The sequence below is a fragment of the Berghia stephanieae genome, chromosome 4 (assembly GCF_034508935.2).
Source record: "Berghia stephanieae isolate SIO BIC M18660-M18661 chromosome 4, UCSD_Bste_1.3, whole genome shotgun sequence".
Lineage (NCBI taxonomy): Eukaryota > Metazoa > Mollusca > Gastropoda > Nudibranchia > Aeolidiidae > Berghia > Berghia stephanieae.
In genome coordinates this window covers 16390769-16407364 of record NC_088363.1, presented here as the reverse complement: position 1 = coordinate 16407364, position 16596 = coordinate 16390769, and the positions used below count along the sequence as shown (strand labels likewise).

At 36.9% G+C, this 16596-nt stretch overlaps 1 protein-coding gene and 1 long non-coding RNA gene across 2 annotated transcripts in view; one reads left to right on the top strand and one right to left on the bottom strand.

Moving 5' to 3' along the window:
* Positions 1 to 10401, bottom strand: part of LOC144971708 (polycystin family receptor for egg jelly-like) — a 34136-nt gene extending 23735 nt beyond the window's left edge. Inside the window, exons 1-4 of the mRNA XM_078912783.1 lie at positions 10310 to 10401; positions 9912 to 9979; positions 5698 to 5890; positions 1735 to 1892 (exon numbers count right to left, since the gene is read on the bottom strand). Of these exons, the coding sequence (XP_078768909.1) occupies positions 1735 to 1892; positions 5698 to 5890; positions 9912 to 9979; positions 10310 to 10401 (511 nt within the window). The remainder of the gene's footprint in view (positions 1 to 1734; positions 1893 to 5697; positions 5891 to 9911; positions 9980 to 10309) is intronic.
* A 3328-nt stretch (positions 10402 to 13729) lies between these two features.
* Positions 13730 to 15782, top strand: LOC144971939 (uncharacterized). Its single transcript, XR_013645202.1, has 3 exons — positions 13730 to 13997; positions 15140 to 15288; positions 15716 to 15782. It is a non-coding gene; the product is annotated as an uncharacterized LOC144971939 (long non-coding RNA).
* Positions 15783 to 16596: the final 814 nt, after the last annotated feature.

Here is a 16596-nt window from a genome sequence, read left to right as displayed (position 1 = left end):
CGAGTGCAAACAAAAGTTGTTGTTTTTTTTGGTCGTCTGTTCAGAGTTGAGAAAGAATTTATCTGGTTCCATATCAACTGGAAGAGACATTTGGTGGCTTCCAACAGACTCATCTTTGGTGGTTTCGCTCGCTTTCAAGCAGAGGGTTTTGAGGACTATGTTTGTACCCCCCCCCCCACCTTGGTGTTGTGATGCATTGACACATTTGAAAATAAAAGGACTTGACACGAGGTAGTCACAGAAGGCTATATTCAGCTTTAGTGGATGATGTTCTTGTAAAATGTACAAGCAATTATTTGTCGTATTCTGTGCGTTTTTGACAGATGTTTTATTTGCGATTTATTGAATTATAAGTTGTTTAATGAGAGACCATTCCTTGTGCTTTAAGATGATGCACTGATATCGGCATTTCATTCCACAAAAATAAAACTCATTAAAGGGCAAGCAATAACTATGAACAAAAAGGTTTGATTAAATAATATTAGAAATACTAAAGAACATGCATTATCTTTCAAATGCCCATTTGCGCGCAAAGATAAACAATATAACATTAATGTATAGGTTGGCGCATAAAATGACTTGCAAAATATACAAACCACAAAATTATATTTAATTCTGATAAAATTTGTAGATGGAAAAATGTCTTCTCTTATGAAATTAGAGTAAAAAAGACCTGACGCAGTCTGAGATTATTGTTTGATCTAAAATTTTGATTAATCAAAAATGAGAATTAATCGTAATGAGAATATTTTGGTTGATTGATTGAATACATTGATGTATATTTAATGTTTATGTTTGATATTATATGCTTATAGGGATAAAATTAACACAAGTTTTAATTTGAGATTTTTACGAGCTTGATCATTACACCCCTTCTTATCAAAAACCAATCATAAAAAGGCAAAACAATTAAATTTAATTGGAAATGCCAAATAGAATATTTGTGCTGCCGCCTGCATCTATTTTGACTTGACCTCATAAGTGTTGGTCATGGGGTGTGATTCTACTCACTTTGAGCGATGATCATAAAAAATGATTGATGACATATTCGTGCAATTGTGGAAATGATAGACTTTAAACCCCCCCCCCCCCCAAAAAAAAAAAAAAAACCACAAAAAAAAACAGGGATGTAATCATATACATTTTATCTCTTAGTAGAGATCATTGGTATGAATAATTCATCTCGATTGATTGCAATTTCCTTTTGTTAAACAAATTACAAATAAAAGATACACAAGAAAAATTGACGATCTTTGTCTATAAAAATAAGTATGCATCAGCCATAATTGGTTCTCTATTATTTGCGACAAAATAACCAATTTACCACCAGCATTGATTTTGCACAATAAAGGCTTAACTGATGGTTCTAAAATATGTATAATACTCAATTGCTCATGAGTCACCTGATGTCAATTAATGAAGATATAATTCGTAAATAGATTGGAGCTAACCAAATATATAATTGTGATTGATGTTAATTTAGTTGTCAATTTGCTTGTCATTGTTTCATAAGTTTATTTTGTTGCTGATGTATTTTTCAAGTATAAAAATTAATTCAGGTTTTTCTACAGTTGTGGAAAAATTGGAGAAATCATTTCACTTATGGGTTATAATTCGGTCACAGAAAAAATAAATGCAGTCTTTTTGTTTCTCTCAAAATATATTTGTAATGTTGAGAGTTTGGAGTATCCGGGTACTCGAGCATAAAGTAATCATGACAAAATATTTACCCACCTTCTGCCCTCCTCCTGGCCCAATAGAGACTGGACTTCTCGATTGGTTTGAATGCGGCAAACCCGGCAACAAGAAGAATCACAAGAGGCTCTATGATGCAAATCATCATGATTACCATAACGGCAGAATAGAAGATGGTTCCTATGTTCTCATCTAACCTGTGGATCGTATTTTAAGATTAAATCTTATCAAAGCTTCGAGCCAGATTGCACCAAAGAACAAAAATGAGTATAACAGCTTCGAACGAGAACAACGTTCTAAACACGGGATGATTCGAGATCGAAACCCTTCTTCAGCCAAGAACAAAAATCATCAAACCGGTAAGAAGTCACGTTTAGTCCAGATAGAAGGGGAAGCTCATTCTCGGCATTTCCAGCCAGGAGTCCTTGTTTGAAGCTGTTACATTCAATCTTTTTTACAGTACTTTTTACAGTTCACAACCTTTAGCAGCTTAGTAGTCACGTTGGGCTCGATTGCAACAAGTCCTGTAAAGTTATGTTCATAGAAGTCAAATAAATATTGACAAACTATTGGTATAATTATATTATCCACAGTCATGACAAGGTTTACATTGTTTATTTCCGCTATTTATTTAAAAAGAAAATAAACCCAATGCCTTTCTAAGATTAATATACAGTGTTACAAAGGACTGGAGAAGTTCCGTTTATTCCGGTTACTACTACTACTACTACTACTACTACTACTACTACTACTACTACTACTACTACTACTACTACTAAGGCTACAACCACATCAACAACAACAACTACTACTACTACTACTACTACTACTACTCAGTGGCGTGGGGCCATTGGATCGAATGGTGCCAGGCACCGTACCAATCTTTTAAAAATCATTAACAGCATAATTTAATTAAAAATAAAACTGAGAAATTGTAACTCCACTGTCTTTCGCCAACTCGCCAACAACATACTGCCTTTTTAGTCTCCACTCTATTCAAGCTTCCGAATCACGCACTGCGCCGACGCGCGTGTTGGTGACATCACTGCGCGAATTAGTGACTAAATCAACACCGTGGTGCAAAGCAATCCAAGCTCCAGTTAATGCTCTATCCATTAGTATCGCGACAGCTGATTGAGCGAGAAACTGGGTCGAATTATACTATCTTCAAATAGCGGAAAACCCCTCGACTTGTGCCAGGATCTGAGAGCTCCACCGTTGGACGGGGGATGCGCCAAATTAGGGTAACTTCGGCCATCCAAAATATTACATTAACTGTCAAAAACACTGATCATTGTCAAGTTTATTTGTAAGCAGCAAAGAAAGACAACATAAAACTTAAAAATATGACATATCAAAATCCCCCCCCCACCTCTTTTTCACGATTATTGAATAAAGTAATTCTTTGCAACGACGCATTGTGGACGAATTTACCAACATTATTTTTGCTTGTAGTGCCGAGTTGATGGTTACGTGTGTATGAGTTTTTATTTGTGTGTGTGTGTGTGTGTGTTTGTTTGTGCGTGTGTATTTGTGTCAGTCAGAGAAAGAAAGCGAAGATTGTCAACAGTTATACTTTGGTGTGTTTTTAGATTTTTTAAGTACTTAAGTGGAGTGATTTTTTCTTTGTGATGCTTTAAGATCTGAATCTACCTTTTATGTGTGCAATCATTAATCGTAGTCCACTGATTTCCATTATTTGAGATATACTTTGAAGTTTTGTTTTGTTAAACAATGAATTGCAATGAATCAAGTTGACTCTTTACTTCACCGACCGTTTGGGAGATTGACACTAGATGACAAATTAATTAGAAATAAAAAGACTAGTTCTTCACCAACCAACCGATTTTGAATTAACACAGGTGTGGAAATCTCGAAAACGCTCTTTTTCAGTGACATGGTATGACAGGCATGAATGGCTCACAGTTAGTTTAGAAAAAAAAACGTTTCTTTTGTTTTTATTGTCTACTTTTTACAGATACAACAAACACTGACAAATCATGGACATCTATAGGCTATAGTGACCTTAACCACTTCCATCGTATTTCTTAACCTCCTGAACGTTGTTTTAGCACCCTTAAAAGAGTGAAAAATTTCTTGCGAAATTCAATGAAACAGGAGCGGTTAAATTCGTTAATAATTCTGTCAATTCACAAAGCTGAAATAGATGCCATTCCAGATTTCAATAAACACATTACAAAAAGATTTGCAGAGATGAAACATCGCCGTGCAGATTTTCTTTACAAGTACTAAAAGTAAGTAATTTCTGTCATAGGTTTTTTTTTCTCTTTTGATTTACATTTATCACATATTGATTACATTATCGACCAAAACCAATCCTTTAAATGGTGGACAAAGAATAATTACAAAGACCTTTCATACGGGACTTGTATCTCAGTGTTGTGGCTTGTTGTTTTCATGAATTATTTGTTTTTGTGAGTTTTGTCCACTCGTACAAACCATCGACCCTCCCCCCACCCTTCCAAAAAAGAGAGTTTTTAACATGTGCTCTCTCCTCTTAAGCGTGTTCACTGTTTTAGAATTTTTTTACTTCTTCTAATCATGGCACCACCATACGCCGCTGCTGCTACTACTACTACTACTACTACTACTACTACTACTACTACTACTACTACTACTACTACTACTACTACTACTACAACTAATGCTATTACTACAACCACTATTACACTCTTGCTACTAATGTAGTTGTTGCTTAAATACAAAACTATCATTGCTACTTGGAACGGAGATCTTTTCCGAAAACTATCACACACAAAGTTGAAAGACACTACAATTGATCTGACACCTCTTTTGATCAACGACCAGATTATAAAATCTAAAATACCTTTCTAAAGGTGCAAATAGGATTCAATACACTGATGTCACGTCAGCCCAGCAACTAGCAGCTTTGTTCTAAACAATGAAAATCGGTACTTTTTATTCTTCATTCTGGCAAGAACTTTTTCACACGTCACGTGATCAGAATGTATACAAGATAAAACATGATCAGACTTATAATGTTTATCTCCTCTTGGTACACTTTTATGCTCGTCGGAAATATATATAAGGGAAGTGACGTCACAACTGTTGAACCCTATTATATGGAATTATATATTTCATATTGTGTTTCACTATTCCAATCTGTTTATAAAATCTTAAATACTTGGTGAAAATGCACAAGGTAGATCTTACTTATCTCATTATGTTTCCTTAAGAGGTATCTTAATAATAATATAACCCTGAGTTTTAGTACTTCACTATTATGATATTCCAGTTGAGTGTGAACTTGTAACCCTAATCCTAAATCAAATAATATAACATAACGGAATAACATCAGTTCTCGGGAAGTTGTCTTCAGTGCGGCAATGTGGTCTTGTAGACTTGTAGTCTTGTCTCGCTCGGCGCATTAGTTGAGTCCTTGGAAAAGACTCTTTACTCACATTCTCTCACCTTGGTTAAGTGTAAAATGAATACCTGGCCGTTAACAGTGTTGTCTCTGTCGGGAAAAAAATTGCATTACCGCCTAACAGGCGTCATGTCTCGTTCTATATGTTACGTGTTGCTGTCGGTCAGGGACTCATTTGTAAAACGCCTTGAGCACGTTTAGTGGATATTGCGCAGGGGGAGGAGTGATTATTACCTTTAAAAAGAACCATCCCTCCCCCCCCCCCCCCCCCCCCAAAAAAAAAGCAAGAACAGCAACAAAAACAAACAGGCAAGCAATAAATAGAAGAAAAAACTCGCCTCTTCAATATAAAGAAACAGTTCCATGAACGAAAATTCAGTTTTACGCAGGGAGGCCAAAATCTTGGTCTCCCTAGCCAAAATCAACCAAAATGGCTAGGGAGACCAAAACCTTGGTCTCCCTAGACACTTCCAACAGCAAAACACAACAAAACCGGAGCATTTATATAGAGTAATGTCAACTTAACGTGCTCAGAGCGCTATATCTTTTACAAGTGCTAGCCGAGTGGTGACCAATGCCAAAATATAACTAACCTTTGGTAATGAGAGGTCTGAATAATGAAGGCTGTACACATCAGCATGTTTAGGAGTATCAAGCTCCATCCAGCATTATTGCGTATTGTTTTTCTCTTGCTCTTCTTCTTGGGTTTGATTAGAAATGTGCCAGCATCATCTTCGTCCTCTTCATCATCTTCATCCTCATCGTCATCGCCAATTTCAGTTTTTCCTTTCATTAAACATGTATGAATAGAGAACAGAATGTGATAATAAAATAATAATAATAATAATAATAATAATAATAATAATAATAATAATAATAATAATAATAATAATAATAATAATGATAATAATAATAATAATAATAATAATAATAATAATGATGGTGATGATGTTGGTGATGATGATGATACTGCTACTACTACTACTACTACTTCTACTACCGCTGCTACTACTACTACTACTACTACTGCTACTACTGCTGCTACTACTACTACTACTACTACTACTACTACTACTACTACTACTACTACTACTACTACTACTACTACTACTACTACTACTACTACTACTACTACTACAACTACTACTTCAATTACTACTATTTTCTACTGCTACTACCAATACTATTACTGTTACCACCACTACTACTACTACTACTACTACTACTACTACTACTACTAGTAGTAACAACAAGATATGAAGTGAGTAGAAAAGTGCCAGAAGACAATAGAGAATAAAAATTTTTTCGCGGCGGTGGTGGGGTTTGAACCTGCGACCTTATTGGTACGACAACTCCGCCTGGCAGGTGAGAGCGTGGCTCTACCGTGTGAGCTATCCACGAACACAAAAATATTCGTTTCAAACCCAAGTCATTTCTAGATCCCTCTCTCACCCACTTCTTGAGACCGCCGATTCGTTCGCACACCACCATCGCGAAGTAATTTTGACCAGCAGTTAAGCTTAATAGCCAATATTCTCAACACAAACATATAACATAGAAACGATTGAGACATTGAGTATGCTCCGGTGTATGGGGTGAATTTTTAATTCAGAAAAGTGAGTGGAGCAGGCACTTATGTTGGTAACAACAAGATATGAAGTGAGTAGAAAAGTGCCAGAAGACAATAGAGAATAAAAATTTTTTCGCGGCGGTGGTGGGGTTTGAACCTGCGACCTTATTGGTACGACAACTCCGCCTGGCAGGTGAGAGCGTGGCTCTACCGTGTGAGCTATCCACGAACACAAAAATATTCGTTTCAAACCCAAGTCATTTCTAGATCCCTCTCTCACCCACTTCTTGAGACCGCCGATTCGTTCGCACACCACCATCGCGAAGTAATTTTGACCAGCAGTTAAGCTTAATAGCCAATATTCTCAACACAAACATATAACATAGAAACGATTGAGACATTGAGTATGCTCCGGTGTATGGGGTGAATTTTTAATTCAGAAAAGTGAGTGGAGCAGGCACTTATGTTGGTAACAACAAGATATGAAGTGAGTAGAAAAGTGCCAGAAGACAATAGAGAATAAAAATTTTTTCGCGGCGGTGGTGGGGTTTGAACCTGCGACCTTATTGGTACGACAACTCCGCCTGGCAGGTGAGAGCGTGGCTCTACCGTGTGAGCTATCCACGAACACAAAAATATTCGTTTCAAACCCAAGTCATTTCTAGATCCCTCTCTCACCCACTTCTTGAGACCGCCGATTCGTTCGCACACCACCATCGCGAAGTAATTTTGACCAGCAGTTAAGCTTAATAGCCAATATTCTCAACACAAACATATAACATAGAAACGATTGAGACATTGAGTATGCTCCGGTGTATGGGGTGAATTTTTAATTCAGAAAAGTGAGTGGAGCAGGCACTTATGTTGGTAACAACAAGATATGAAGTGAGTAGAAAAGTGCCAGAAGACAATAGAGAATAAAAATTTTTTCGCGGCGGTGGTGGGGTTTGAACCTGCGACCTTATTGGTACGACAACTCCGCCTGGCAGGTGAGAGCGTGGCTCTACCGTGTGAGCTATCCACGAACACAAAAATATTCGTTTCAAACCCAAGTCATTTCTAGATCCCTCTCTCACCCACTTCTTGAGACCGCCGATTCGTTCGCACACCACCATCGCGAAGTAATTTTGACCAGCAGTTAAGCTTAATAGCCAATATTCTCAACACAAACATATAACATAGAAACGATTGAGACATTGAGTATGCTCCGGTGTATGGGGTGAATTTTTAATTCAGAAAAGTGAGTGGAGCAGGCACTTATGTTGGTAACAACAAGATATGAAGTGAGTAGAAAAGTGCCAGAAGACAATAGAGAATAAAAATTTTTTCGCGGCGGTGGTGGGGTTTGAACCTGCGACCTTATTGGTACGACAACTCCGCCTGGCAGGTGAGAGCGTGGCTCTACCGTGTGAGCTATCCACGAACACAAAAATATTCGTTTCAAACCCAAGTCATTTCTAGATCCCTCTCTCACCCACTTCTTGAGACCGCCGATTCGTTCGCACACCACCATCGCGAAGTAATTTTGACCAGCAGTTAAGCTTAATAGCCAATATTCTCAACACAAACATATAACATAGAAACGATTGAGACATTGAGTATGCTCCGGTGTATGGGGTGAATTTTTAATTCAGAAAAGTGAGTGGAGCAGGCACTTATGTTGGTAACAACAAGATATGAAGTGAGTAGAAAAGTGCCAGAAGACAATAGAGAATAAAAATTTTTTTTTTTTTTTAATTACTTCGCGATGGTGGTGTGCGAACGAATCGGCGGTCTCAAGAAGTGGGTGAGAGAGGGATCTAGAAATGACTTGGGTTTGAAACGAATATTTTTGTGTTCGTGGATAGCTCACACGGTAGAGCCACGCTCTCACCTGCCAGGCGGAGTTGTCGTACCAATAAGGTCGCAGGTTCAAACCCCACCACCGCCGCGAAAAATTTTTTATTCTCTATTGTCTTCTGGCACTTTTCTACTCACTTCATATCTTGTTGTTACCAACATAAGTGCCTGCTCCACTCACTTTTCTGAATTAAAAATACTACTACTACTACTAGTAGTAGTAGTAGTAGTAGTAGTAGTAGTAGTAGTAGTAGTAGTAGTATTTTTAATTCAGAAAAGTGAGTGGAGCAGGCACTTATGTTGGTAACAACAAGAGATGAAGTGAGTAGAAAAGTGCCAGAAGACAATAGAGAATAAAAAAAATTCGCGGCGGTGGTGGGGTTTGAACCTGCGACCTTATTGGTACGACAACTCCGCCTCACTTTCCTGAATGAAAAATTCACCCCATATACCGGAGCATACTCAATGTCTCAATCGTTTCTATGTTATATGTTTGTGTTGAGAATATTGGCTATTAAGCTTAACTGCTGGCCAGGTAACTTCGCGATGGTTGTGTGGTGAACCCGCGGTCTTCAGAAGTCGGTGAGAGGGAGCTCTAGGAATGACCTGAGTTTGAAACGAATATTTTTGTGTTCGTGGATAGCTCATACGGTAGAGTCACGCTCTCACCAGCCAGGCGGAGTTGTCGTACCAATAAGGTCGCAGGTTCAAACCCCGAAAATTTTTTACTCTCTATTGTCTTCTGGAACTTTTCTACTCACATCATCTCTTGTAGTAGTAGTAGTAGTAGTAGTAGTAGTAGTAGTAGTAGTAGTAGTAGTAGTAGTAGTAGTAGTAGTATAGTAGTAGTAGTAGTAGTAGTAGTATAGTAGTAGTAGTAGTAGTAGTAGTAGTAGTAGTAGTAGTGTAGTAGTAGTAGTAGGAGTAGTAGTAGTAGTAGAGTAGTAGTAGTAGTAGTAGTTAGTAGTAGTAGTAGTAGTAGTAGTAGTAGTAGTAGTAGTAGTAGTAGTTGTAGTAGTAGTAGTAGTAGTAGTAGTAGTAGTAGTAGTAGTAGTAGTAGTAGTAGTAGTAGTAGTAGTAGTAGTATTAGTAGCTGTCATTGTTGTGTAGTGAAGGTTAGTGTTATGTATTTGAAAATCAGTTAGCGCATTGGTATTATAGCGAAATACCCACTAAATGTGCTTGAAGCGCTTTGGAATGTATTCAGATGTATGCAGATACAAAATGCAAGACGAGACATGATGCCAGTTAGGCGACACTGTATTTTTTTCCTGACAGCGATAACACTGTCAACTCAGATATTTGACAACTGAGTGCGGAGAGAGAAGTGTTTTCAATTCATGACTCCTTGAATAAACCGTCACCAACCGCCTGCGACTTTTTTGTTTAACAACTCACCTTCAGATTTATCTCCATATGTAGAATCTTCCAAAAAGAACGGGGTCGTATGAGAATAGATTCCCTTTCTGGATTTTTTTTTAAACAAAAAAATTAAAAGAAAGGAAAAGAAAATGCTAGAAATAGAAAATACGATAAATAAAATGTACATAAGACTTTAAGTCTCTTTATTTGTATATCTCAAAATGTCTGAAATGGAATCCGGACAAATCCAATCCAATCCATATCGCGGCAGCTTAAACATTGATGATAGACCCATTATTTGAGTGGAGTGGGAACAAAATGGGACTACGTAAAAACCAAAACCGTCAACACAATATGAAAGGTTGTGCTTTAATAGTAGGGGGATTAGGCTAAAACCTTGCACATTCGGGTTGAAAGCATGAAAATTTGCATACAGGTTACCAAGACCCATTAAAAACATATCTGCTATAGAACCGCTCTGGCAATTAATCATAACGTTCTGGTTTAAGGCCTTACATTCTCCCATATTACAGCTATATTAAACAAGGGAAATAACTGCGTAAATACATATATTTTCTTCATATTCATTGTATTTGGGGAAATTGGGCTGAAATCGTGCACATTGGGATTGAAAGCTTGAAAATTGGAATGCAGATAGCTAAGACCCATATAAATGACACCTGTTATAGAACCACTCTCGCAATTTATTATAACTGCATTTCAGCACATTTTTTTTTTACTATATAGCATTACTTATCCAAGGAAAATAACATCGAGAATACAATGTGCGTTCAATAATTTAAATGTATTGTTGACCATTTACAGTAGCTAATAAATGGCTTCGGGTGGGAACAGTACAGACACTGGACGTTTCGGGGAAAACCTTCGTCAGCAAATGGAACGTTGAAAACACAACACAAAATGTAGTAGGAATTGTAGCGTGTGTATTCCTGGATGGTTGAAGCATGAGACGTCAGCGTGGTGATATCTAGTTGATATTAAAAACTTGTACCCTCAGTCCCTCTTCGAGAAGTTCTTTTTGTCATTGTAATTGTATCTGAAAATATGCAACGCATTTCTTTTTTATTCATATGTAATATTCTTCCACCTCTCTCTCTCTCTCTCTCTCTCCCTCTCTCTCTCTCTCTCTCTCTCTCTCTCTCTCTCTCTACTCCCTTTCTTTTAAAGATCCAACTACATTCAATTATGAATTATGAGAATTCCATACAGAATACTCTTACTAATGCTACAGTTGTAAAACGCTACATTAACTGCACAATGGTTTACCAGCAAGACACGTAAGAAGTGTTTCATACAAAACAAGCCATCAGTACAGAGTAGTTTTTGGACAACAACAGATAGAACAGTCGCGAGTGCTTTTAGCCGAGCACTCAATTATACCCGAATGAGCAGGCAATTTGTGTGCAATGCCTTACACAAGGACACAACAGTACAGATAGAACATGCTCCCATTGTCACCATGTTGTCAATAAATGTAACGTCAATATTCTTGTCACAACACTGCAATGTAACGATTGATGATTATCATGATGATAATAATGATGATGATGATATTGGTGACGATAGTCATAGCGTTCTAATACAATTTTATAGGTATGACGACTCCATACTGTCATCAAAATGTAGTATTCCCTCAGAAACGGACAATAGCAATTGTTTGATACCCTTTTCATAGGACCCTAGTCTATTGCAAAGTACTTTCCACCAGATATAACAGACCCAGCTGCCAAATTACTGCTGGGTGGACTGGGAGGTCAGGAAAGAAATTTGACTGAACCCGGGATCGATCTCAGTCCCTTTGCTTATGAAGCGAGTGTTCTACCAACTGAGCTATCTCGATCCCCAACAGTCATCAAGTCTGACCAAAATAGTCTATAAACACGTAAAATGATTATTGCAGTATTTTTGGAAAGAACAAATAATTAGGGAGAGGCGGAAAGGAGCACTGTCCGGGTCAACACCGGTTGCCGACATTTAATCGAGTTGTATTCTGCGTGTCTGTTTGTCTGCCGTCTTTATTAGTGTAGTTGATTATACTTGCTAAATCAGATAAACAAAAATATATTATGATAGAATTCTGCATGATAGAAATCCCTCAAAACTAGCAAAATGGAATAAGATTGACGATTAAACTATTTGGGTAGTTCGTGAATCGAAAGTTTAGTGAAAGGTAAACATCCGGTTTGACGCTAAAAATAGTCACCAATGGGAATCCAAGGATGACGTAAATCAACCTTGGGGTCGCCTTGATTTGAATGTTTACACAATAGGAATGAACGAAGATTTTTTGTCGTCTATTGCAAAATTTTTCAATCTTAAAAAGCTTGTATCTCAACTATTACTGATCTCTCAGAGTGGTTCTATAGCATAAATTACAGGATTATTCATATTCTACGACATGTGCAATTTTCACGCTTTCAATCCTAACTTGCACAATTCAAGGATTTTTTTGACCTAATCCCCCTACTATTGATAACAATGATAATTTAACACTCTCCTTACCATCCAAAGGAAAATCGTCACATTCGTTACGATAATATAACAAACAGTTTTCTCATTCAGATTTCATTTCTGTTCACTTATAGCTATAAAAACTCGACACTGTGTTGCAGAGCTCATTTTTCTGAACAAAACAAGCATATACTCGTTACTAATCTGTCTGAAAAATCTATTTTTGTGTTGGGTGAGTATGAAGTTCCGGGTCAAATTCTGAAAATAGCTGAAAAGGAGAGAGTTAATGATGGTGATGATGATGATGATGATGATGATGATGATGATGATGATGATGATGATGATAGTAATAATAATATTAATAATAATAATAATAATAATAATAATAATAATAATAAAATAATAATAATAATAATAATGATAATGATAATAATAATAATGATAATAATAATAATAATAATGATAATAATAATAATATTAATAATAATAATAATAATAATAATAATAATAATAATAATAATAATAATAATAATAATAATAATAATAATAATAATAATGATAATAATAATAATGATAATAATAATAATATAATAATAATAATAATAATAATAATAATAATAATAATAATAATAATAATAATAATAATAATAATAATAATAATAATAATAATAATAATAATAATAATAATAATAATAATAATAATAATAATAATAATAATAATAATATAATAATAATAATAATAACATAAAAATAATAATCATCATCATCATCATCATCATAATCATCATCATCATCATCATCATCACCATCGTCATAAGTAAAGGAATAAGAAGAAGAAACACACACACACACACACACACACACACACCCACACGCAAAAAATGCGAGCGCTTGTGCAATAACACACACACACAGATACACACACAAGAGATACACACACACACACGCATATACATTAGGTATCCCAATCCAGTCCATTTCTGTGTAACGGGCCTGAAAATCTCTAATTTTCAACCAATTTCACTTGAAGCAATCTATATTTCTATTTAAGTTACAGGGATTAAAATTATATCACTGAAAAGCTTATCTATTCTCCTTCTAAAATATGTCAGATTTGATGATTTTTCTTGCAAAAATAGTTTATTAGACCTTGTAAAGAGCATGACATAATGCGTTTTTTTATCGCGGCGAATAACCGAAATTTTATGGGTAACCATTTTTTAACCGCCAACGCTACTAGTACTTTTGTTGGATCGTGTTACAAATAGCATTATTAGAAAGGGAATTAAAAGCTCTTTCTAATGATACCAATAACAAGGTGATTTATTTACAATAAAACCCTAAAAAATCGAAATATGTCAGAAAAACTACCTAAAATTGGCAAAAATTCACAAATTTCGATTTTTTAAAGCCAAAAATAGGATTGGAAACATTTTTTCTTTATAATATCTAAATCTCGATGGTTTCCGAGATTTGTACCACCCGCGGGAGTTCCAAACGTCAACACAACGCGAGCATTCCATTTTCACTTTTGATTCCGGCGTGCCTAGCATCGTTGTCTCAGTTGAGTCTCAGTCAAGTGAAGTGTCTTTGTGTTATTCAATTCCTAAAATGGATATGAACTCAACAGATTTTTAAAAGAATCACTAGGTAAGTGTTTTAATTTGGCTTTTATTAAATCAATTTTACATTTAATTCTATCTTTTATATAAATGATGATGTTTTATTATCGTCCGCTGACTTGGACAAGATTGAGAATGACCTCATTTTGAAACTCCATGTCAGAACAGATCTCTGTTAATTTTTTACACCATGAAATCCTAATTTGTTTTTTCATGATATAATAAAATATAAGTTAATTCAACATGTGTAGGACATTTGCTGACTTCAAAGTCAATAATTGTGTTTAAATCTTTCTTCAAACACGACCTAGCAACATCGGCATAAAAATCCAAGATGGCGGCACCCGACCGAGTGCGTTTGTTTACAATTGACGGGGAATAAGCACACTCCTGAAATTATGTGTTGCTTCAATTAAATTACTTTTTTGGGTCTCCAAATCAATCCTTAAGATAGGTAGAAGTTAAGTAACGACTTTCGGCTTTCATGTTTTTTATTGTTTATTGACAATTGAGTCAAACAGTGAACTGGCCATTTCCAACGATAATGTTAGATGCTCAAATTAGTAGATAGGATCTCTCTCTCTCTTTCTATCTATTTATTTCTCTCTCCCTCTACCCCCCCCCCCTCCCACTCTCCTTCTCTATACCTATTCTTCTCTCTATATCTCCTTTTTTTCATTTTTTCTCTCTCTCCCTCTACTCCCCCCCCAAACTCTCTTTCTCTCTTCTCTCTCTATCTCCTTCTCATTTTTTCTCTCATTGTCTAATCTTTGTCCCCTCTTACACTTATCTCTCTCTCTCTCATCCTCGCACATATACTCATTCTCTTTCTCTCCTTCTCCTACCCCCCCCCCCCCTTTCTCTCCATACAAACAACCAGTTGGCTACCTTACCTATGGAATTTTCTTTTTCAGAATGTTCAAATATTGTGTACTTTGTGTTCATTGGTAAAGTAACTTTAGCACCACTCTTCTTGTATCATATTTTCTTTCTTTTCAAAATGTTCTAAATAATCCTTTATTGTTAGATTAGGCATAATATAGTAGATAAGAATAAGCTTAAATATCCATGATGGTAATAGTAATGGATGGCAATGTAGAAAGTTTGAAATCCCATTTTTTGTGACCTGTTTTGCTACTTATTGACTCTTGATTACTTTTTTTTTTTCAGTTGATGATGACTATGAGGAAATGAAATGAAGGTTTTTGATGAAGGGGAAAGGTCGGCGACCTGATGCTTGTTGGAGTGCCCCTTTAACTAATCGAGTTCTTCTTCAGCTACACTTTCTGCGATGTGTGGGGGGATCATCTGAGGCCAAGGTATGTATTGCATCTGAGACCCTATGGTTTGCAAGTACCCTACTCACAAGCACAGAAGCTGGTATTAGGTGCAGTTGAGTTATTACATATCATTACTATTTCATTATTTTAAAGCCCTTCTTCATACCACCAGTAATTGATTCTCTTCTATCAAGCAGAAAGTATTGAGATCCATACGGTAGCAATCAAGTTACTGCCCAATTAATGCTACAAAAACCAAGTTATACCGTAGAATGTAAGGTTCTGTCTCTGAGGGACTTCTATTTACTGCATTCAACCTGTTCATATTTCAGTGCTCATATCATGCTGCTGTTTTTACCCCATTTGGTTAAGTCGGATTGTTTACTGCTTTGCTTATATTTCATAAATCTACTCCAGCAGCTTACCTGCAGTGTGTGATCATTTTTCATTTATTTTCTTTCTGCAGATTGCAGAGTGGTTTACGTACCTCTATCCGGAGTGTGTCTTACTTGTCCAGAGGATAGGACTACTCAGGAAGTTGGATACGGCTAGGTCAATCCACGACCCAGCAGAGCGTAAAATTTTCCTCAATGAAATTCTTGACTATGATTACTTGTCGCCTTCGCTGAGTGCCCTGAGCATCACTCGCAGTGTGCTCTTATTTCGGACACAGCAGGGTTTGCCAGAGTCCTTCTTACTTGATTGGCTCTTACATGTTCTGAAGCTCGGACCAGTTCATCATAAATCCATTAGAAATGCTGTCAAGTCAACATCGGCATAAATGGCAAAATTAAGGGAAAATATTCGTCGTGATCCAGGGAAGGTGACATCTTTTGCCAGTTCGACTTTTGAACCTTACTTTACACCTGGATCATCAACATCTCTGGTGTCTACAGTCTCTCCAGTATCAACATCTGTCTCTGCACTGTCAGTGCTGACTCCAATGTCAGCCTCTGACACTCCAGTGTCAAAGCTCACCACTGCCTCTACAGTGTCAAAGCTCACCACGGCCTCGACAGTGTCATCGCTCACCACGGCCTCGACAGTGTCAACGCTCACCACGGCCTCGACAGTGTCATCGCTCACCACGGCCTCGACAGTGTCAAAGCTCACCACGGCCTCGACAGTGTCATCGCTCACCACGGCCTCGACAGTGTCAACGCTCACCACTGCCTCGACAGTGTCATCGCTCACCACTGCCTCGACAGTGTCAACGCTCACCACTGCCTCGACAGTGTCATCGCTCACCACTGCCTCGACAGTGTCATCGCTCACCACTGCCTCTACAGAGAAGGAAAATTGATGATAGTGAGGAAAATGTATGTGATCAGTCTGATTCTGATGTGG